Here is a 21,624-nt window from a genome sequence, read left to right on the forward strand (position 1 = left end):
CCAAAAACGTAAGGGGTACCATCGTCCTAAATCGCAAAAAATGAAATTTTCGGTTTTTTGCCAAAAACGTAAGGGGTACCATCGTCCTAAATCGCAAAAAATGAAATTTTCATTTTTCACTAAAAACGTAAGGGGTAACATCGTCCTAAATTGCAAAAAATGAAATTATTAAATGCGCTGCAATATATAGCAACAGCTACAACATATAACAACACTACAATCATTGCCTTCTTCTGGATGACTTGCACCAGATGGTTTCCGACATTTTTCTTTATAAAGAGGGCAAAGAGGCTTTTTTTCTATATATATTATTATTATTTAGCAATAAGGGTTAAATTATGATAATTTCCGGTTTGCATATATATGGTTAAGAAGTATATTATTTTTTTAATATAATTATTATTTAATAAAAACGAAAAGATGAGACAACATTATTAAGAAACGAAAGAAAGTGTCGATTAATTAAAATTGTTTTTTATTTTATGAGAAGACGATAGATTTATAGGGATCTTCGGACCTAACTTTGGGATCTCCCATAGAAATCATGAGCCGAAGGATGTTAATAGGTTAATGAAAGGCCCATGGCTTAGAGTGCAACCCTTTTGTAGGTTAGCTTTCGTCCGCGTCTTCATTAAAGAGCTATTGTTTTAAGTATAAATGTGTGAGGTGTGCCCGAGGGCCAAAATATAAAATCCCCCATATCTCACGAACTAGCTAGCTCAGCAAAGGCACGTACATCGGTCTCGTCAAGCACTTATCTTCATAAAGTAGCACTTTCAAGGAGCGCTGAAATTAATACAATTCAAGGGTTTTGACGGACGATTAGCTTAAAGACAAACAACAGTATTAGTCGCAAAAGTGGGATCCTACGCCAACTTGGGGTCACAACAATGCTAACAAATAGCATTGTTACACATGTAGACAATTACCGAGGCCATGTAGACGGTATTTGGAGAGCGGAAATGATTTCAAAAATGTGGTAGGTCTTAAGGTCATCCTCATGCAAACCGTACGCGAATGCAATCTGAAATATTAAGTGTGTCGTGAAATAGAGGTACAATTCCACTTACCTCACGTTTCACGTTTAAATGGCTATTTCCATTACTAAATTTAAATCTACTTGATTTTGGAATATGGGTTCAAAACCACTTTATTAAAAGCACTTTTAGAGCTACCATTGAAGTTACTTTCTGTAGGAATCCATATATACGGGGTGCTTTTAAAAATAGATCAACGCAAAATAAATTTATATATGAAATCATTGCTGTGAGTTATCACCGCAAAAGGACAACATTTCCAATAATGACTTTGAAAACAAGATGTTGCTGGTATTGGTTCAATAAGAACTCCAAAACGCTACGCGTTGCAAAAACGTTTCATTCTTCTTCTCATCAATAGGTAAGGTATGAAGCAAGTATTCGGTGCGGGTCGAGTCTGGCATACTATGCTTTTCGCATTCTATTCTGCAAGTTTTTTTGTTTAATACCCATACCGCTCGTACTATTAAGAAGAAGTTAATGGTTGCCTCTACCATATTCATTTAAGAATTAACCCATTTTTAGGAATGTGCAAAATAATTTTAATCATTCTGTCTTATTTGCATTATAATAAATAAGAATAAAAACTCAAAAAAATGAAAAAAATAAGATTTAATTACTTGTAACTTTGTGTTGGCATCGACGTTTTTTTCATTTTTGCACGTAAAAAGTAGGGTGTTCCGCAAATAAATGTGGAAAATTTCAGTCTTCTGGCTTCTATAATAACTAAGCAATGAGCCATAAATCAAAAATTTTTGTTAAGAAAACGCAGTTAATGCTCCGCCGCGGGCTGCTGCTCTAGCCAATTTAACCCATTTTCAATATGTATCTGCGTGCAGAAATTTCCAATGTTTCCACCAAATTTGAAGTCGATATCTTCCCTTTTGTCACATTACATTAACTGACCTAATCAAAAAAAAAAAAAAAGTGCTTATGACGTTTAAAACGTTAGCAGCCTCAATCATATAGTAGACCTGCAAGTCTCTTACGGGGGTGAATTTAAATCCTTTAAAACTTACTTATACTCTTAATATGAAGGCTACACTCTACCGATCTATATATATATACTATGTGCATATAAAATACATAAACAACGCATGAAACTCGCGTGGATATAATGATAGAGCTTCGACCTGACCTAGTTTGTATACAAATTTTGATGTCCTCGTAACGATTTGTACCCAAGAAATGCATAGCTTTTCCAAAAATGTTAATGAAACGCTTTTATGATTAAAAATATCAAAAATAGGCGAACATTAAGTTATAAAAATGTTTCGAAAATTAAAATTAAATTTCTACTTTAATGGTATGATTGGTGGACGCGTTTTTAAATAACCTTATATTTGACGATTGTAAAATGAACTGAGTTGTATGGAGTTGCTTAGGCTGTTTATCTATATTCCATGGTGTAAAATTAAATGCTGGAATATCACTACAAGGAATTAAATCAGTCGGTTCATCTTTGCGATGTTCCATAACATATTTACGGATATGCTTAATATCGTCTCCATTGCGGCAAACGATCTGCGATAATTTAGTTCCATAGATTTCATGCAGTTGATCTGATGATAAGTTATAAGTAAAAAAAGGTTAAACAGCGCAAGACTCGACATATCATCAGCACGAGTTACCTTTAGTAAATTTTTGCGGACCCATTTTACGTTCGTACCAATGCGAATCGCCCATCTTTAAACGGATGAATTGATCCGATATTAGACAGACCAGTAAAGGACCGAATATAGCACCGGCCACTGGTGGCTCACTTAAAGCTCCTGTGTAAACGTCAATTTCTTGCGGTGAACTTGGATGAACATTGGCAATAAAGAAAGAAAACAAGTGAATTTGGATAAATTGAAATAAAATGAGAAGAACTCTTTATATATATTAAATGTTAATGCTAAAATATAGTGAAAAGGTGCTAAGCATACTTTAGCGCCAATGACGGCTTTCAATAATTTATACTGATGATCACGTCTACCGACGTTTCTCAATATAATACTCAGCAAACCACAGAACGAATAACAATAAATACCATGTTTCTGCCTGTAGTTGTAAAGCGTATGCAAATTTCGATTTCCCTATAAAAGTTCCAATGTTTCTGCCAAATTTGAAGTCGATATTTTCATTTTTACGACCAGGACAGTGTCAACAACACAGACAGAGAGACACGAGTTAATCAATTTAGAATTTCATGCTGACTAAGAATATTCCCATATTTCCTATGGTCTTTGAAGCTTCCTTCTAGGTGTTGCAAACATTATGACAAAATGCGTATACTTCCACCCTTCAGTAGTGGGAATAAAAACATGAACTCACCTATAAATTTGCTTCATTGATTCTAAAGATTCCGCATCTACAGCTTTGGCCAGTTGCTCCCACGTATCAGTAGGTGGCAACTTGCAATGTTTTCGATATATGGGATAAGCTGGCAGACCATGGTCTCGTCCACGTTGTATATTTAATGAAACTAAATCTAAACCGCAAATAGGTTTATGTTCATCTGGGAATCCTTCAAATAATTTTTCAGTGACTTCGATGGAAAAAAAACGATCAACACGCTGAACAGAAGTGTTACAAGCGCCCATTAATGCATTATCAATACCGTTTAGCTGCCACAATGAAAATGGATTAAAAAGCATTTTGTGTAACTCTATGGCTTCTGGGGTACTGTTATTGCGAGTCATATTAAAAAGACCCTAAAAGAGAAATTTAATATTTATTATAGTTAAAATTGAAACAAATCCGGCAACGTTTTAGCATAGCTTACTTACTGGCAGCAAAGTATGAGCAAAACGAAAAGCCGCTGCAGCAAAATCGTTAGCCAACGTTGGATTTATGCTGCGATCATAGGTATCAGGTGCATCTAAGTTGTCTTGTGTCGGAAGCAATCCTTTCTCAGCAGCCAATTCTCGTCCCAATAGTACAGGTAAAAATTCATTATAAGTTATATGAGCTATTTGAGCTGCAAGTATTCTTCGACTTTCTTGAAAAACAGTTTCATCGTCCCATGTCGGATTTTCATCTTGTAAGCCCCTAGCTAAATAATTGTGTTGTCTGGCCCATAATAAGTGCATAGAAGTTAGCAAAAGATTCTCATTGGCTCGATCATCACCTGATTCAAAGCAATATTTCCCCTCTCTAAACATTTCTGGCCGATTGCAACCGTCATCAAAAGTTGTTGAAATTGGCAATAATTGACGACCATCCGAAGTGTCAAACATGCGCAATGTACCATTTATCATGGTGCGTAGTTTCTGTTGCCTTAATTCCGAATTACCATAAACCATAGATGCATCGATGAACGAAGTAGCCTGATTTAATTGTTGACGCGGTCCGAAATGACCAGTGGGAGCAGGAGCAGATCTCACAAAATTCATACAAGTTACATTAAATTTCGAATAATAGGGATCATCGGGGAGGATTACTACTGGAAAACATTCAGGATGCTTGGAATCGTGAACTACGCAACAATTAATCGATTCGCCCTCTTGCGAAGTGCTCAAGGAGGTCGCAGTTATATCATGATCTAGAAATTGGCCAAATACAGCTAGCATAATTGTAAAATTCGAATCAGTATCATAAGAAGCGCGATGAATCTTTAACGAAACATCGCGTGCTGAAGGCAACGCCGAATCATTCCTAGAGGATCCTCGCGGCGAGGAAATACCGTCACCATAATCCGGATTGACCATACGCCGGTAAGGTACTAATGTGGCGCCGTAATAACGCGGATGCTTTTTATTATTACATTCCCCGTTCGCTTGACGATATTTGGCATTAAAATTGCAAGAAATATCTAATGTCGGATCAGGTAGAAGCATTTTTGGTCCTGCTCCTATATTTTCACGCTTCGAACCGCGTGTGTAATTAAACATTTCGGCTACGCGGGAAGTTGCATGATTTTCCACAAAACCACGTCGAGCAAGTTTACGTGCCTCCGGGCTAGAATTCAACGAACGATAATGACGAAAAGCGGGACTGTGCACAGGCATTGAATGTAAGCCCTCTTCAAGTAATTCACGATCACCTAAAGCTTTAATGCCGGCGCTTACAGCGTTCTTGCTTTGCAAATCGTTCAGTTTATGACGTTTTAAGGCCCATTCATCATCAGGTTCATCGGTCAGTGGCCGTTTTACGATTTGCAAATCTTTACTCGCGTTAATATTTTGAGATAATTTTTTCGAATCGTTCATGTTTTCATTCGTTCCACTTGTCGTCATCAACATCATATTATTTGGAGAATAATTATTAGTTAGCGTAAAAACAATCACTAATGCAATTATGAAAATCATTCTGTTAACGAAAAAAGGAAAAAGTACAAGGAAAGAAACAAGAGAAGAAAGTCAAGTTGCAAATTAATAGCAAAGTCTCTTTTGGTTGCACCTAAAACTATGGCCAGACAACAGAGATACTTAGAGCAAATATGTGAGTTTGTGAAATTATGCTAAACCGCAAAGTAGAAAAATAAGTCATTCAACTCAGTATGCATGCGAAGAGAAGACGGAATACTATGGTATGTTGAACTCAACTTATTCAACATTCAAACTAATTAACGATTAATTGTGCGCAATTCCGATAAGTTTCCCATGGATAAACGATCAAATTTTATTCTATGATCGAGAACAAGAAATATTTGACTTGCACTGGGCCAAATTGTTAACAAAACAAATCATTTGTTTGGGTTTTGATTGTCATTTATGTTCATCTATTCGCCAAAACTATGCGCTGACAAATTTTGGGTTTTGCGTCACGATAATGCTTTCTGTCCAATATAATTGTCCACCAGGAATTCAAATAAGCAGGTATATTCCGCCTTATTTCGATTATGTCGAAATTGTTCGTATTTTTATAAATACATTGTACCGGTCTTCTTCTTGCTGCTTATAAAGATATTGTACCGGTCTTCCTCTTGCTGGTCAGGTATGTATTAACAGGGTCTAACTTATGGGAAAATAATTTGATTCATAAATTTTACTTTATATTTGTGAAAATTGAATAGTTAACCTGACATCTAAACATGTAAAAACTTTTTCCAGAAGGGCTCATCCATTTAAAATTAGGTCAGATTAACTCAGGCGGTAGTTTAAGTGTAAAACACAAAAATGCGACAGTTTTGAGCTTAACGAAAAGTCGAAACATGTCTGAATAGCATAAGTGACATTCCATTCTACTAGTAAAAAATTGGCCATTGGTAATAAGCGAAGACTGTTGATGATGATTTAGAAAAATTTCCTGCAAACGTGAATGATTGACCCAATAAAAAGAGGCAAGTCCTTGTGTGGGAAATGCAATAGGGGACAAATTACGTTGATCTTTCTTGATATCACAACAAGTGTGCCTTTAGAGCTTTGGAGGGTCATCTAAAATGCCCCTTGTTAATAGGGTCTTGTGTATGATAACTTCTGTGAGCATAATTATATAAAAAATCCTCGTAAAAACCGTCGCAGATATCGTAAATAAATTAAGCAATAAAGATGATATTTCTGGGAAGGGCAGATTTTTTTCATTAAATCTAGACAATTACGTTTATGAGGAATGGCAGCCGCTTGGATAGGGTCTTAAGGTTAAATAACGAAAATCGGATTAACTTTTTGTAGCGAAAATAATTGCTTTTTAGAACGAGCGACGATGATCTCTTCTGGGATATTTACAAGTTACCACCGTTGCCCGCGAGCCGTTCATTCTTAATTTTGCAAAAAGTGGTTCTTTCTCCGACACATCTACACATCGTACAGAATCTTAAACTTTCGTATATGATTCGCTTCATTAATGCTATAAGCGAAAGAGAGTGGAATAAGGAAAGGGTTTTCGCTTCAGAAGCAATATTTATTCATGCATTCCAGTTGGTAAATATTGTTATAGCAGTAACCTTAACAGCATTTATATGGAAATATTGGAAGCGACTGTTGTTATCCTTCAGATCATTGATAAAATAATAAATGCGATAATATTAAAACACTTTGGAAAACAAATGAATAAACAAGCGATATTTTTTAAAGCGATTCTTTTAAAATGTTGAATTGTTATAGTCTCGGTGTGTGTGTTAAATGTTATAAAAAAAAAAACTCACAAGAACGTTATACCCAAACACCATTGAAATTGTTGCATTTTATGTCGACGCGAACGTGGCGAGACACCTGGAAATACGTAAACCGGACCGGATTGCAATGGAGGCGGCGGTATAGTCGAAGTTAAAGGTGTAGTTTCGTCTACCATATTGTTTTTTTTTTCTTTTTTTCTTTCCTTTTACTTTAATCAAATAATAATATATATATTTTATATTTTCTTTTACATAAAACTTGCATGCCCAGCAATGGTTAAAACATGACTGAAGTGCATTAAGTTTTAAAGAAAATAGAAAAACCACTTTAAAACTAAGTTGCAACACTTGTAAGGTTTCTATATGCTTCAAAAGCAAAGTGCTTACTTACTCCGTACGTAGAGGTAGATGGACAGACAGACAGAATTATGATAATGACATACAGACATTTGATAACTTGAAAACTATGCAAAATATTTACGATTAACGAGAAAAAAAGGCTTGATTCAATGAAGATTAAGTTTAATGATTAGCACAAAAAGCTCAATTGTTTTTCTTTTTTTTTAGTTGTACAAAAGTTTTTATTATTTCTATGAATTCATTAATTAAGAATTATCGTTTTGCTTTAAATTTGGCTCTGAATTTTTATAAGTATCGTGTATGTATTCATAAATTAATTTAAGTAAATATTGAAACGATTTATTATTCACCAAATCACCCAAATCAGTACTGTTAAGAAATTCATCCATTAAAGGTAGAAAACTTTCGCAATCACCGTCTGAAATTAAGAAGTAAAACTCATAAATAATAGCTAATAGGAGGCAAATAAAACTAAAGCATCTACCTATCAGATGACACAATTCAATTAATTTGAAAAATAAAAGTGTCTGTATATAATCGAGGGCATTGTCGACATCATATTCAGTCCAATTATTGCGTAATATAGCAGCGCACCACACTTTGTGACGAGCCTCGAATGGATCATCTAAATAATTAAGCAATTCCAAGGCTTTGCGAAAATCAAGCTCATTAGCGTTTTTGTGTTCTTCGGCTACTAAAAGCTGCATGAAAACTCGTAAATACTTTTCAGTTTTAATATATAAGCTAACAGCTTGCTTAACTTACATTAATAATTTCTTCGATTGTTAAAACTTTCTGCTGCTCTATATCATAACCGAAAGCTTCCAATACGTCCGCATTTAACTGTTCCTGATATTCCACAATATTCAGCTCGGCATTAATCGTCTCCAGTTGCAATGACAAATCCGAGTCGGCAGCTGCAAAAGCCGCTAATTTAGCCAAAGATAGCATCGACTGAATACGAACCAACAAAGAAACTTGAATGAAATTATTTCCACTTCAAATAAATAATTTTTTTGCTCACCTTCTTCCTTTGCAAAAACTCGACCTCACTTTGTGCAAGTTGAAATAGTATTTTTGAGGCTCTTTCAAAATCACCGTTGAAAACTAATTGTATCCAACCAAGCGTTGGATGATCACGCATAAATTGTGATAGTGCAGCTTGATTACCTTTAAAGCGTTCAAATACTTCACCTTGACGATTCTGTCTTAAATGCCAATTGATTGCAAATTGCGAAAAATCATGGTCTTCATATTTTTTTATGTAACCATCTAAACGTTCTTGATTATCGGTCACATCGCATATTATTACCAAACTTTGAAAATCCAAATATTTTTCTGCCAATTTAGCAGCGAATTCGTATTGCTTATCATCGACTTAAAAAACCACAATAAAATCAAAAATATTATTTTATAATTTACAAGTTATTGGACTTGTGATCAACAAAACTGATGTATCTCATTAAAGAACAACTAACAAACGAAACAAACTTATTAAAAGGAAATTCTTAGTAAAATTTACAAATAATTTTTTGAAGGAATTTGTTCATTCGAATCGCATTTCCTCCTTCCTCCTTCCTATAATACGGAGTAGGCGCGACTGATTTTTTCTATTTTCGAAATAAAAGTTTATGTCGCATAAGCGTGTGGGCGTTGTAGCCATGCCCTTGGAAAAGTTTAAGTCATTTCCAACTTTTTTTCACACATACTACACAGTTGCGCAAACAGACAAATGGATAACGAACAGAGCGACATGTTTATGCGCATTGAAAATTTGAAATCGGTCAAGAACTTATGTACGTTATGGGCTTTTTGAAGCTTATTACTTCGCCTTATAAAAATATTAGAAAAAAATTAAATTTCGATAAACTACAAGATTAGGTAGGCGTGGCCAAGTTTTTTTCATTTTTGTATAGGTACAGCATCGGCCATAGAATACGAAGTCAAATCTGTATACTTTTATCTGCTAAAGTTTATGAGTAATAAGCGAAAAATCAATTTTTAATTCCTTTTCAAAAGCAGAGATTTTCTCAGTTTACGTACTCTTGTGAGCGTGCCCTTCGATTCATCTTGGCCATTTTCAATACCAAGCTGCGTGCAGAAAATTCCAATGTTCCTACCAAATTTGAAGTGGTTATCCTAGTTTTTGTGACCATGAGAATGCCAACGCATACCACACAGACACACAGACATGAATAAATCACGCTGGTGAAGAATATATATAGTTTGTAGGGTCTCTGAAGTTTCCTTTTGAGTGTTACATACATTATGGAAAAAACAAAATAAATATGCCCTCACCTTACAATGGCGGCTATAAAAGCAAAACCATATTCACTACTTCAAACTAATATATAGAAATTACAAAGAGTCTTTAAATGACCAAGAAAAATAATTATATTGATTTTTAAATCAATATTTTTGTAGGGCGTAGTTTAGTCATTTAATATCTTATTTAGGACAACTTTTAAATAGTCTACCATGCTTTACTCATTCCAAAAATAAACGGTAGACAAGCAGAGGGAGACAAAGCACGAAGAACTACATACATACAACATATATTTTCCAAGTTTCTACAAGGTCTAAATGAAGCATACGAATATCGTTTGGTGGCGAGTATAAAAATGAAGGATAAGGCGAAGTTAGTCTTAAATTGCAGCTGATTAGAAATAACTTATAAATGGTACCAGAACTTTACAATACCAAAATTAATACAGACTGCATAGTAACTAAGCAATCTGAATATACCTATATATGTGTATAAAAAAATATTGCAAGATCCACTTACTCATTACAGAAATTAATTCGCGGCGCTGTGATTCGAACTGCTGTAACAAGACATTATATTTTTCAGTATCGCGCACACTATCCAAATAATGTTTACGACCATCTAATACGACGTCAATCAGTTCCAAAATCTGTTGATATATTTTTTGTTTCAGTTCGGGATCGCTAGTGCTACGGGCACCATATTTTAATGAGATATCAATCAAATGAGACAAAGCATCGCGTAGACCAGTAGTACCAGACATAGCTGTCCATGGCAAATATTCATAAGAGTACTTTTTATCGGCCGGCAAAGAATAAATAGTCGAATTTTGTTCACGAAATTTCATTACTTCCGAAATAATATACAAAACTATGTAATCGATATCAGAAATAAAACTGGCCAAAGACAGCGACTGATGTTGAGCCTCAATATGCCGATTGGCTAAGTCATAAAAGGCTCGGAATATTTCTTGGAACTTGCAAATACGCACATAGAAAAAATCCTGTGCTGTAAGTCTGCCCGGGCGGCTTTCTTCCCACTCTTGAATAAGTAAATTAATCGCCTCGTCAATAATCTTTTTGTATCTGAAATTGGAATGAAATATAAAAAATTATAAAAACGCATGATTATATTCGCCTTTGTTTAATCAGTTAACTATGTCGACCTGAAAGTGTGTATTAAACGATGATAAAATAATGATAAAATTTTATAAGGAAATCGGGCAAGGATGGATAAGCGGATCATGACGTAAAAATTTTGTACTTTTTTCATGACGTATATATTCATCATAGATAGTTAGCTGGTTAAACATTATTCATCGCTGAAATCCACCACATCAGGCAAATTTTTAAAAATAGAAGGTTTTGTTAATTATGACCAAATTGGTTGCTCTGCTCTATAATTGTGCTTAGTTGGGTATTTGTTCCCGTTGTATTTTGGAGTTGGTCACACATAGAGCGACATCGAATATGCATACTTTGACGTTTTATTTTTGTTTTTGCGATTGTTAGACATTCCATATCGAGAACATGCTGACAAGCGGCCACGATTACGTAAGATCAATACCTTAACCGGGTCAAGAACAAATATATCCCATAGAGAGCTAATGACGCCAATTTTTTATGTATTTCAACAAAAAATTTCTGCTTCGATAGTCGCCAGAAATATTTTGAAAATTAATAAGACTTACTTATTTTGGATGCTGCGTAATGCAGTCGCAGCTATGATTTTCTCATTAATATCCGACAAAACATAGCACGTGGGTTTAAAGAGGTTACCACCAGCACAAGTAATTGCCGTCAGCTGTAAATAAATTTGGAATTCTTTAATTTATAAATTCGCAAACAAAACAATGCAACTTACTTTATCCCATAAGCCAGTCCCATGAAGAAATTCCACAAAATGTCTTAAAGCTAGGTTTTTCTCTTTTAATTGTGTAAGTATTTGCATGGAAGAAGAACTGCCTAAAGAATTATTGACATCCTCCCATAAATGTTCCCAGCGTGGATCAGCGGCCGGTATATCTTCCGCTAAGTCCTCGGCTATAGTTATGACCATTCTGCGAAATAAACAAATTTAAAAAAAGGAAAAAATTCATAATTTTAAGATATAACTTACTTATCCAATTGATTAGCGTCACTTAATGCCCCACCGGTTTGTGGTTCGGCTACATTTTTCAGTAAATCATTTAAGATACTATTACACATATCATTTTTTTTTTTTAAACGATAAATAAAAGCTGCTTTCAGTTGGCTAACATCATCTTTAAATTCAGAATATATAGAGTCTGGATCCAACTCATACATATATAAATTATTTTCATCTATGTTAGACATTGAGGTGGCGGAAGTTATGGTCTGTTCTTTTAAATTAGCTTCTGCAGCGGGTGAGAAGACTTCAGATGTAGTCCAAGTGTTATTAGGTAATTCGCTATTATCAAAATCACCCGGTGTTATTGAAACCAAGCCATGTCTGCGACTAAAGAACAGAGGAATGTGTGCATATACCGCGGCATATAATATACGATCATCTTGCAAATGAAATTCAATTTTTTCAGCATCGTTTTCACCCATTTGTATATTGGCTAAGGTTATGGGATAAACAATCTTCTCGTTGTATATGTAAATGTGAGTAGGACTGATGATAAAACGTGGTGACAAACACTCTTTTTCCGTACTTTCACTATAGAAATTCGAAAATTTCAAAGGGATGAACGCTTGCAATCCCATAAAGTCATTAAGAATGGAAAGAGTTGCTGAAAGGAAATTTCTAAATAAAAAAAATGTTGTGTTTTGCTCTGTCCTACGCACCTATAGCATAGTATATTTGCGGGGTGTGCGCAGAATTTACGGCACCAGCCAAGACATACCACTTATTATCGTGAATATGCATATCCAATAAATGTAAAGATACATCTACACTATCTGCGAAATTTTTTGGGAATTTTTAGAATTTAGAAAAAGTACTTACTATTTGCCCGTGCAACAATCTAATCAGCTTACCTCGGATATTCCAGAATTTTTTCTGGAACTCATCGCGTATTTTGCGTACAATATCACCATCTTCGAAAAGCAATTGCTCATTAACTCCGTTATAGCTTAAACGCCAACGTTGCATCCAGCGATCAGCCAGAACTGAGACGATAGCTTCTCGTTCATTTTCTGATGTTGGCTCGCAAGCAACAGCCACAAATTTCTACGAAAATATTTCTACAATTTTTTTCATATACTTTTTGTGATATATACACACATTTTCCTTATCGGTTCCACTGTTCATGCCAATTATAATAGAAGCAAACTTTTTGCCAATACCGCTCAAAAATCCAGATGGCTGCCGTACACTTCTATATTGTAACACATGACGACCTTTTTGCCATTGAAGTTGTAGTAAAATTAAATTGCAAGTCGTCGTAACTAACAAATAACTTAAATGCATTTGTTTTTGAGGCAAAGACAAAAGGTAATCAAACTCTTGTCCATCTAAAATATTAGTTAAGTCCACGGAACTTCCATCATGAGCTATAGAAGGCCAATAACGTACATCACCCGTAGGAGAGACAGCTACACATGATGCCATCTGTTGTTGATCGCTTAAGAATACACTTACCAACGAAGCCTTATGACCAATATCGCAGTGTGGCAGAGTGAGTTCACGACACTGAATCATAGTCCCACCTCGCTTTTGCGGTGTACATAACGATACCTCTTTACTACCTTTCGGTGTGCCTGTTCCTTCATTACGTACATCCTTGTATTGCCAAACCAACAAATGGCGGCCATGCACGACCCAAGCCCAACCGTTTTCAGCGCAGTTAACTGACACATGTTGCGACTTTTCGCCAAAGGTTAATGCTTCATTAACTAAAACTGGCAATTGGAGACCGTAACTCTCCACCAAATTGAAATCGGAGCGTACCAAAATAGATTGATTGGAACGACCCGAAATACTAAAACGACTGAGCCACACATTATGTTTGAAACGGTCACAATTACTTTATATTATTAACCTTCCGAAGCCCACACCCGATATAGATTTATTAAAGCCGCCGCTAGCGCCTATCAACGATCTACGATTTCCACCAACATTTATCGAATTTGGTCGATTGCAAAGATTTCCGATCGAATTTCCTCCTAATGATTGTTTAGGCATTTTATTTATTATTAAATGATGTGACGTTAAAGAAAATTTGCCGGCAAAATAAACAGAAAAATGGATGCGGAAATCAACGTGATTTTAATTGTAAATAAAGCGTCACTTTAATAGGTATAGAGTACGTGAAAATAACAATACAATTTTTATTAAAGAACATTGGAATTGAACTGAAAATATTTAAAAGAACTTTCCGACTAAGATATTTCGGCTAAGCACTAAAATATACTATACGTTGATTAACTTACCTTAACCTTAATTTATACATTTCATGGGAGCATATATTTGTAGAGAGACTTTTCCTGAATGCAAATGCTTCGAGTTTTCCAGAGTACCGGAAAATTTTTGAGAATTGATTCAGTTTACTGATTAGCAAAAATTAGTTATATGTGATTTTTTGTTCTTGTTATTAACTCAGCTACCGTTTTTACCAAATTGTTATGTTGGCATTACTGAAGTAAACAACATCTACTTGACAATTGGAAAATTCAAACACAGTTAGCAGCAGCTGTGAGATACTTTATGAAATTTTATAAGGAAAATTTGTTAGAAATTCTGATTCTTAAATATTCATTTAATGAAAATGGCGAATTGGACAAAGAATCAGCCTAGCGGGAGCAGTACGAGGCGCAAATGGAATCTTGAGGGTAAACTTATTAAAAATTCGCATTCAGGTGTTAACAATAATTAAATAAAAAAAAAAAATCGCGATTTACTTTAGATCGCACCTCTTTAAATAACTTGAAATATCATATAGCATCGGAAGGTTGCTCCGAGGTTCAGTATGATTTGGCGAAACAATTGTTAGATAAAACTATTGGTAAATTTTTACAAGCACAAAAAGTCTGGTTCATAGTTAAATTGTAATTTTATTTTCCTTCTTTTATATATTTCAGAACAAAATGAAGAAACTTCAAGCCAACAAGCTGTGCATTGGTTAATGTGTGCAGCCCAACAAGGTCACGAAGAATCTGCAAATCTTCTACAGAAATGCTACGATGAAGGTTGTGGTATTACAACAGAAAATGAATCTAAAGTGCGTGCCTGTTTATCGATGACACCGGGTGAACGGGCTGCTCGCAAAGCCGCACGAGAACTATTCGCTTGCCTTTCGAACGGTGGAAAACACATTACGCCTAAGCAACTTGAAAAGAAGATGCGTGAGATTTATAAAATGCAAAAACGCAGAAAGCGTTACGGCTACAACGGCAGTTCTTCGACTTCAGAAGAAGAGGAAGAGCAAGAAATAAAAAATAATAAGGCAGAACCCTTGGAGGATGGTTGCGATTCTATACCAAACGGTTCCGTAAAATTAAGTAGTTTATCCCACCGCCATCAACAACAAAGAAAACGCCGTTCAGGAAAAAATTTTTTGAATATACCGGAACCGGAGCCACGGCACGAATGCATAACTGAAGAAAACCTAGTTTCCGCAGCGGTAAATTACGCTGCTGGACGGATGCCTAGTGTTAACGATGCCTTAACTCTCTCTGTACCACATCCTGCATCTTTAGATCATGTACCTTGCTTCCATCGTCTAATATTCCATCCCGTCGTGTTTTTCACTCTACTGTATCATCGTTTGATCAATGTGATAAGCGGCTTACCAAAAGTCATGCCGCAAAGTGTGCGTTTAGTTTTATTGTTTTTGGTGTATTGGCTACTTTCGACAGATAGTCTTACTATGGTACCATTGCCCATTTACATGTACGCAATCAGCTGGATTATAATGGTTTGGTCCACATGTAAAATGTTAAAAACGAAACATGATTTTATTGATTTTCGTATCTGGTCGGGCCTATTTCTCAGTTACGGCGATCACAATATTGAAGCTGATATTTCGGAAAACCGGTTTCTAAAAAACAATATGCAGCCATACCTGTACTTTTTCTGCGCATTTATTGGAAACCTACTACTGTACCCCATAATCTCCGCTGATGGTTTGCCGCATTCAGAATTGACTACAGTCGCGGGCATTTTCGCTTTTATATCTTTAGTTGCTTTTATGTACTCATCACAACGTTTACCCGATTGGATGGTTCTTGTTTCTTTCGGTGTGAACGTTTTAGCTAAATACCCTTATGAAATGGACGAAGTAGTAACAACAGGTTGGCGCTTTTTAGATCTGAAAGTGCCGACGTTCTGCTCATTTGTGATTGGAAATGGTATCGAATTTTGCTTGAATTGTCGTACGGCTCTATATTTATTAATTCCTCCGTTTCTGATTCATTTGGCTAAGCGATCGAACTGGCACGGCACCTATGCACACCTCATACCGCATTGTGTGACTCTAAGCTGGCTGCAGCTGTGTATAACGAGTGCTCAGAGTGCTACCATGTTTGGAATGATAAGAGCTACTTTAGGTTTGGCGGGAGTTTTACTCTTTCTACCGCTTTTCGGTATAGTAACATTGTTGCTACCAGTCTTTGTGGCCATAGAATGGTTGGGTTTTACTAATCCCAATGTGCGGTTAGGCAGCACTGTGGTGGCGTTGATTGTAGCATTGCTAGGTTCTTGCTTTTTAGCTATAAATCGTACCACACAAAAATTTATCACCATCGTACAGGTAAGATGTATTTGTTAATTAATAATAATTGTAATAAAGTAAATTTTTGTTAAATTACTTTGTCAAATTCTCCTTAGGTTTTAATTTGCTTAATAGCGGCATGCATTTTAACATTCCCGTACATGACATCTAGTTTCAAGGATGCGACACGTTTTACCACAATAATACCAGATTTAAAATTAGATGCCATGGCCAGTAGTGTTGAAGTTCGTCGAATGCCACCGAAGCCGATCGAGCATATAAGTTGGCAAAATTTTTATAGTCATTGTGGTTTGCCGGCTTGGAAAAACAATAACAAAATTAAGGCACAATTGCGGTGTTCTCATTTGGCTGGTTTGGCGGTAGCTTGGGAGGGCGACGTCTCTCAAATTCAAATTACTAGTGTCAAAAACCTACGATCCTGGTACATACAAAGATATCTTCCGCGTTGGGTGGCCAATTTAATTACTTGTTTTTGGGGTGAACCCATCGTTGAACAGTGTCAAGGTCGTGGAGAGACTCTGGATCCATTCTGCGATGACTTTCAATACATTCTAAAACATACTTATCTGCAAGATAAGTGCTCATTACATAAATGGAATACCTATGAATATGAGATACGAGTAAAAATGGCGTCGTCCGGACTTCTCAGCAAGAGCCCCGAAGTCATTTTACGAGCTGCACATCCGTTTGGTAACTTTACAAAGCGTTTAGCCGAAGGGGACCGCATACATTTCTATGGCACCTTGGAGAATAGTCGTTTAATCTCGTTACCTTATTTAACTAAATATGAAGAATTTGTATTGGGTTCGTCTTCGGCGCATGTACGTTTGGCAGCTATCGAATGTCTTACGTGTAAAGATGAGGAAAATTTACCTGTTATACTTGATTCTCTAATGAACAGTCCAGTAGACGCCCGTATGCGTGATTTAATGCGTGGCATTAAGTATTTGCTTAACGTATTGTTAAGTCCTTTAATAACATTCAAGTAAATTTCTAAGAAATTATTTTTTTTTTCACATATTTTTCTGAAAAATGTTATTTAAAATAAAAGTAAACATTCTTTTCTCTCTATATACGATTGAAAATAAACGCATGAATAAATAAATAAATGATTTGCTAACAATTATTTGTCTAATTAATTCATTTCTTCATAAGAAGGTACTGAGAAAAACGCGTTTATAAAAATTTGATTCATACGAGAGCTATTCAACAAATTAGAATCTTTACAAAGCAAATGAAAATAATTTAATATTTCTCGCTAGTCATCATTTTGTAGGCAAACTTGTCAGCTTTTAATTGTCAATTAACTAAATTGAGACTGCTTGAAGGGAGAGATATATAACTGAGAAATAAAAACGAAATGAAACTAAAAAAGATATAATTTTATCAAGAATAGAAGACAAGAAGAATTTAAATGATTTTTATATATAAAAAATAAAAACCGAAGTTTTATTCTAGTACTAAGAACACCTAATTGTTCAGGGAATGATGAAAATATTAGAAATAGTAGAAATGTTGTCGATGACAAATACTATTGAATGGAAAATTGTGTACAAACATACAATACAGATTAACAATTAATATTACTTAGGTAGACATGAATAAATCGATTTCAGCTTACCGTGAACATGTTACAGTCAAACTCGTATCAATCGTGGAAATCATTTAATTTTAAACATTTAATTTTTCTTTTTTCTGCATTCATCTTTGTTATTATCTTCGGAGTTGCACTCCTGTTGAAGTGTGAGAAACCGATACTGCACTTCTATTAAATGAGAAATCGAGTTGCACTTCTGTTATGCGGGACATTTACATGTAAACGCGTTTTAACAGAAATCCATGCATTTTGACGGGGAAATCTAGACTTTAACGGGAAACTCTACACTTTTATCAGAAAACTATGAACAGATGAATAATTTTGTTCCTCGAGACTACTATTAGCAATGAAAATGTTTGCATATCTTATCATAGAAATAGCTGCAATTGATTACTTGGCAAAGTGAGTAAGGCAAGGGGGGGCGGTCAACGTCTGCTTATTTTTATGGGAACATAAAGAATAATTGATTATAAAATGCTTACACAGCTGTATGAGTAATGAGAATTGGATACCAGTAAAGTTTTTCTTCGAATTTTTGTAATTATTTTCAATTTTCAGTATTTTTTGCTTTTAAACATTATGTTTATTGCTTTTTTTGATTCGTTTTTTTTTTTTTTTTTTTTCTTTCTGGAGTAGCGTATAAGATTAGTTTTATATCATCCAAGGCAAATTTATAACAACAGAATTCTTATAATTATCTTCTTGAATTATATGTAATTATAATGTTATGTACGTTTTAAGTTATTTTATAATATTTTGAACCGTAAAGTTACGAATGTATTAGAAAAATAGCACAAACATAAACAAGTAATTAGTTTGAACTTTTACTTTTAAATGGCATAAAGAATAATTTGTTCTGTTTGGGGATGCAGATCGCGTATAAGTTTTCTAAAAAGTTCTATAAAAATATTTCTAAAAGGAAGTAAATAAGTACTTTTTGCATATATAGAAAAAAAGCTGTAAATGTTGTAACACATGTAATAAACCAACTTCCTCTGTATTTATTAAAAAAAAAAAAAAAAAAAAAGATAAGAAAGGCCTTCAAGGACTTAAAATCTCGGTACTATTTCAAGCCCATTTAAAATGCAAAGTATTATTTAGTTTTTGTATTCTTATTTTAGATTCATTTTCACTCTTTTACCTTATCGCTGGCTAAGCATTTTCTGGCGCCCAAAAGGTAACCTTTAGCGGTAAGTACGCCGCGACAACGCACGTGAACTTGATAACGTAATGACCAATCCACCGTATAATTGGGTAAAATAAAATTTTCATCGGTTAACAAGACCTCGGGATCACTATGCGTTAACAATTGGATGTCGCGTTGAGTACAAAATTCTTTGAGAGTTGGCGGCACTATGCAACAGGCTGCTAAGTTAATTTGAGCTATTACTGGTTGCACACGTGCCGATTGACATAATAACTGTAAGGCCTCAGTGTCTAAATCCGCTATTCCTAATTGGTTGATTTGTTTTTGCAAAGCGAAATCTTCCAAACAAAACCACAACTCTTTTAAATCATTGATATCACTGTCATTAGCGCTTTGGCTCCATTTAAGTTCGCTTTGGTGTTGCAAAGTCGCTGCTGTGACATCTGGTGTACCAGGCGAAATTTTTGTATGATATTGGTTTGGATGATATGCCAACACCACATTATCTACATAATCGACATTTAATATGGACATCAGAGCATTTGCCGCATCCTTAACACACTCTTTGGAATTTTTATTCATAAACAATTTCACTCCAATACTTATTTCATTTCGGGCATTTTCCGTAATTTTTTGTTTCAATTCTGCATTAGCACGCAACACTTGTCCATCGCTTTCGCGAAACTCGATTTGATCATCAACACGGCCACTGGCGCATTCCGAACATAGTTTTAAACTGTCCAATAATTCTTCATGAGATTTTCGTAGCGGTATTGCATTATCCAATACATTTAATATGTTTCCCGTTGAAATTAACAATTTTTCATATTTAGGATTTGTAGCAATTTCAGTAAACATTATTATTGCGCTGCTCTTTTCCGTACTCTTTCTTTGTTTGCTTTTTAGTAACAATTCTTTAAGAAAATTTTTATAAATTTATCACTTTTCTAATAGTAGCACAATTTTACTCGTTTTCTTTCCACTTTCAATTAAGGGTATTAAAAAAGAAAAATGAGAACAAATAATGGGAGAATTTTTTTACTAATAACATATGTTGCTTGGAATGCGAGAACTTCCAGTAAAAAGCACTATTTTCCCATTATATAAAAATTCAGTGATACCATTTCACTCGTTTTGTAAATCACTTTAGCGCATTTGTTTAAAAAAACCTTTTTTCGTAACTGGATCAATGCCTAAACTACTTTGCATATCATTTTGGAAGCCTTTAAGATGTTTTAACTTAGTTAGTACATTTCTTGATCACTAACGAACTTTAAATAACCTCCTGAATAAAATATTACTTAATTTTTCGCTCTGCAGAAACATACTTTCACAATTTTATGCTGAGTCTTTATTTACGTTAATGTCTTTTTAGGCAATTTTTACATGACACTTACTTACATATGCATATGTATAATAAAACAAATATGTCTATGTATACTAATCCAAAAATTGAAGTTTCTTTTCATTTATATATTTATATTATTATAGAATTCGCAAACTATTTTATGTTCTTTGTTTTTAACTGAGTTTTAAATTTTTTATGGAAACGTAATTAGAAACATAATTTGCACAAATTTTTATTTATAGAAAACTTAATTAAAAATTTAGTTTATTTATCGAAAAGAATGTATGATAGGAGATCGAAAAATTATATTTTCAAAAATTTTAATTAGAATTTTATTAGAAACAGAGAATTAACTTATTCTTTTCGGTTACTTTCTTACATAAATTAATATATGTTTAATAACTAAAACTTGCGTAAAAAAAAAGATTTTAAAAAAGTCGGCGGTAGGAAATATGTATTCATATAAAAATTAAAAATGATTTTAAATTCTAAAAATTTTGGAAATATTTTAAATATGCTAAAAATGAAATTCAAATAAAAATGACTTTGCTGACCTTGCTATGCATTCCTTATGATGGTGAGACAACTTTTTCAGGGCTGACTTCATTGTAATATACGACCAGATATCAAAATATTCTCATTTTCCATAGCTTTTTCTGGATTTTTCGAAAAAAGCAAGTTGGGCGACGCAGCTAAAATAGAGTCGTTTGCCACGTTGTTCTCAAAATTTCTTGAGATCACCATCATGTTAATAATTTCGCCCTTTCTCTGCTTGTTTTAATCAATAAATCCGAAAACGTTCTTCAAATTGCATTTTTTACTTATTTTTCATAATTGCGTTTATTCAATTAAAAAATCAACAGCTGATTATGGTATTGCGCAACCAAATGGCTGTGTTTACATATTGAAAATAAACCTACATGCAACCAAATGGTTGTTTACATATTGAAAATGAACCTACACGCAACCAAATAATAAATTTTTTTTTTGCAAAAATTCAGAAAACTCGTCCGCTTAAACATCCATTGAAGAATTAAAAAATTAAAATAAAAATTAAAAAAAATTCCTTATGCAGGGACTAAAATAAGCTTAGCGTAAAATTAACTTTGTTGTATCGTTGTATTTGTTGTAA

The 21,624-nt window shown here is 34.4% G+C and overlaps 5 protein-coding genes across 6 annotated transcripts; 1 reads left to right on the forward strand and 4 right to left on the reverse strand.

The window, feature by feature from the left end:
- Positions 1-2,373: 2,373 nt before the first annotated feature.
- Positions 2,374-3,721, reverse strand: LOC119642031 (peroxidasin homolog pxn-2-like; the record flags this gene model as incomplete). Its single annotated transcript, XM_038040989.1, has 3 exons — positions 3,354-3,721; positions 2,669-2,838; positions 2,374-2,599 (listed from the first exon to the last, which is right to left on the reverse strand). Coding segments are annotated over exons 1-3 (764 nt in total), but the record flags the coding sequence as incomplete, so codon positions are not given.
- A 454-nt stretch (positions 3,722-4,175) lies between these two features.
- LOC119641992 (chorion peroxidase-like) lies at positions 4,176-5,230 on the reverse strand. The gene is made up of 2 exons (XM_038040942.1): positions 4,257-5,230; positions 4,176-4,185 (listed from the first exon to the last, which is right to left on the reverse strand). The coding sequence occupies exons 1-2, from the start codon at positions 5,228-5,230 to the stop codon at positions 4,176-4,178; spliced, it is 984 nt and encodes a 327-aa protein (XP_037896870.1).
- LOC119642004 (nuclear pore complex protein Nup133) lies at positions 5,198-13,921 on the reverse strand. The gene is made up of 13 exons (XM_038040954.1): positions 13,710-13,921; positions 12,953-13,658; positions 12,706-12,898; positions 12,514-12,627; positions 11,822-12,458; positions 11,567-11,762; positions 11,394-11,506; positions 10,223-10,788; positions 8,462-8,814; positions 8,203-8,391; positions 7,922-8,138; positions 7,788-7,855; positions 5,198-5,330 (listed from the first exon to the last, which is right to left on the reverse strand). Exons 1-13 carry the CDS (start codon positions 13,850-13,852, stop codon positions 5,286-5,288), a joined length of 3,540 nt encoding a protein of 1,179 aa, XP_037896882.1. The 5' UTR covers positions 13,853-13,921; the 3' UTR covers positions 5,198-5,285.
- A 420-nt stretch (positions 13,922-14,341) lies between these two features.
- LOC119642006 (wolframin) lies at positions 14,342-17,452 on the forward strand. 2 transcript variants are annotated; one of them, XM_038040955.1, is made up of 4 exons: positions 14,342-14,499; positions 14,574-14,672; positions 14,749-16,418; positions 16,496-17,452. In XM_038040955.1, the coding sequence occupies exons 1-4, from the start codon at positions 14,430-14,432 to the stop codon at positions 17,387-17,389; spliced, it is 2,733 nt and encodes a 910-aa protein (XP_037896883.1). In that variant the 5' UTR covers positions 14,342-14,429; the 3' UTR covers positions 17,390-17,452. The 2 variants fall into 2 exon arrangements, with proteins under 2 accessions (XP_037896883.1, XP_037896884.1); XM_038040956.1 differs by lacking the exon at positions 14,574-14,672.
- Positions 17,453-18,587: 1,135 nt separating this feature from the next.
- LOC119642009 (glutamate--cysteine ligase regulatory subunit) lies at positions 18,588-20,313 on the reverse strand. Its single transcript, XM_038040963.1, has one exon. The coding sequence runs from the start codon at positions 20,000-20,002 to the stop codon at positions 19,127-19,129; it is 876 nt and encodes a 291-aa protein (XP_037896891.1). The 5' UTR covers positions 20,003-20,313; the 3' UTR covers positions 18,588-19,126.
- Between the last annotated feature and the right edge of the window lie 1,311 nt (positions 20,314-21,624).

The sequence above is a fragment of the Glossina fuscipes genome, unplaced genomic scaffold (genome assembly GCF_014805625.2).
Source record: "Glossina fuscipes isolate IAEA_lab_2018 unplaced genomic scaffold, Yale_Gfus_2 204, whole genome shotgun sequence".
Taxonomy (NCBI): Eukaryota; Metazoa; Arthropoda; class Insecta; order Diptera; family Glossinidae; genus Glossina; species Glossina fuscipes.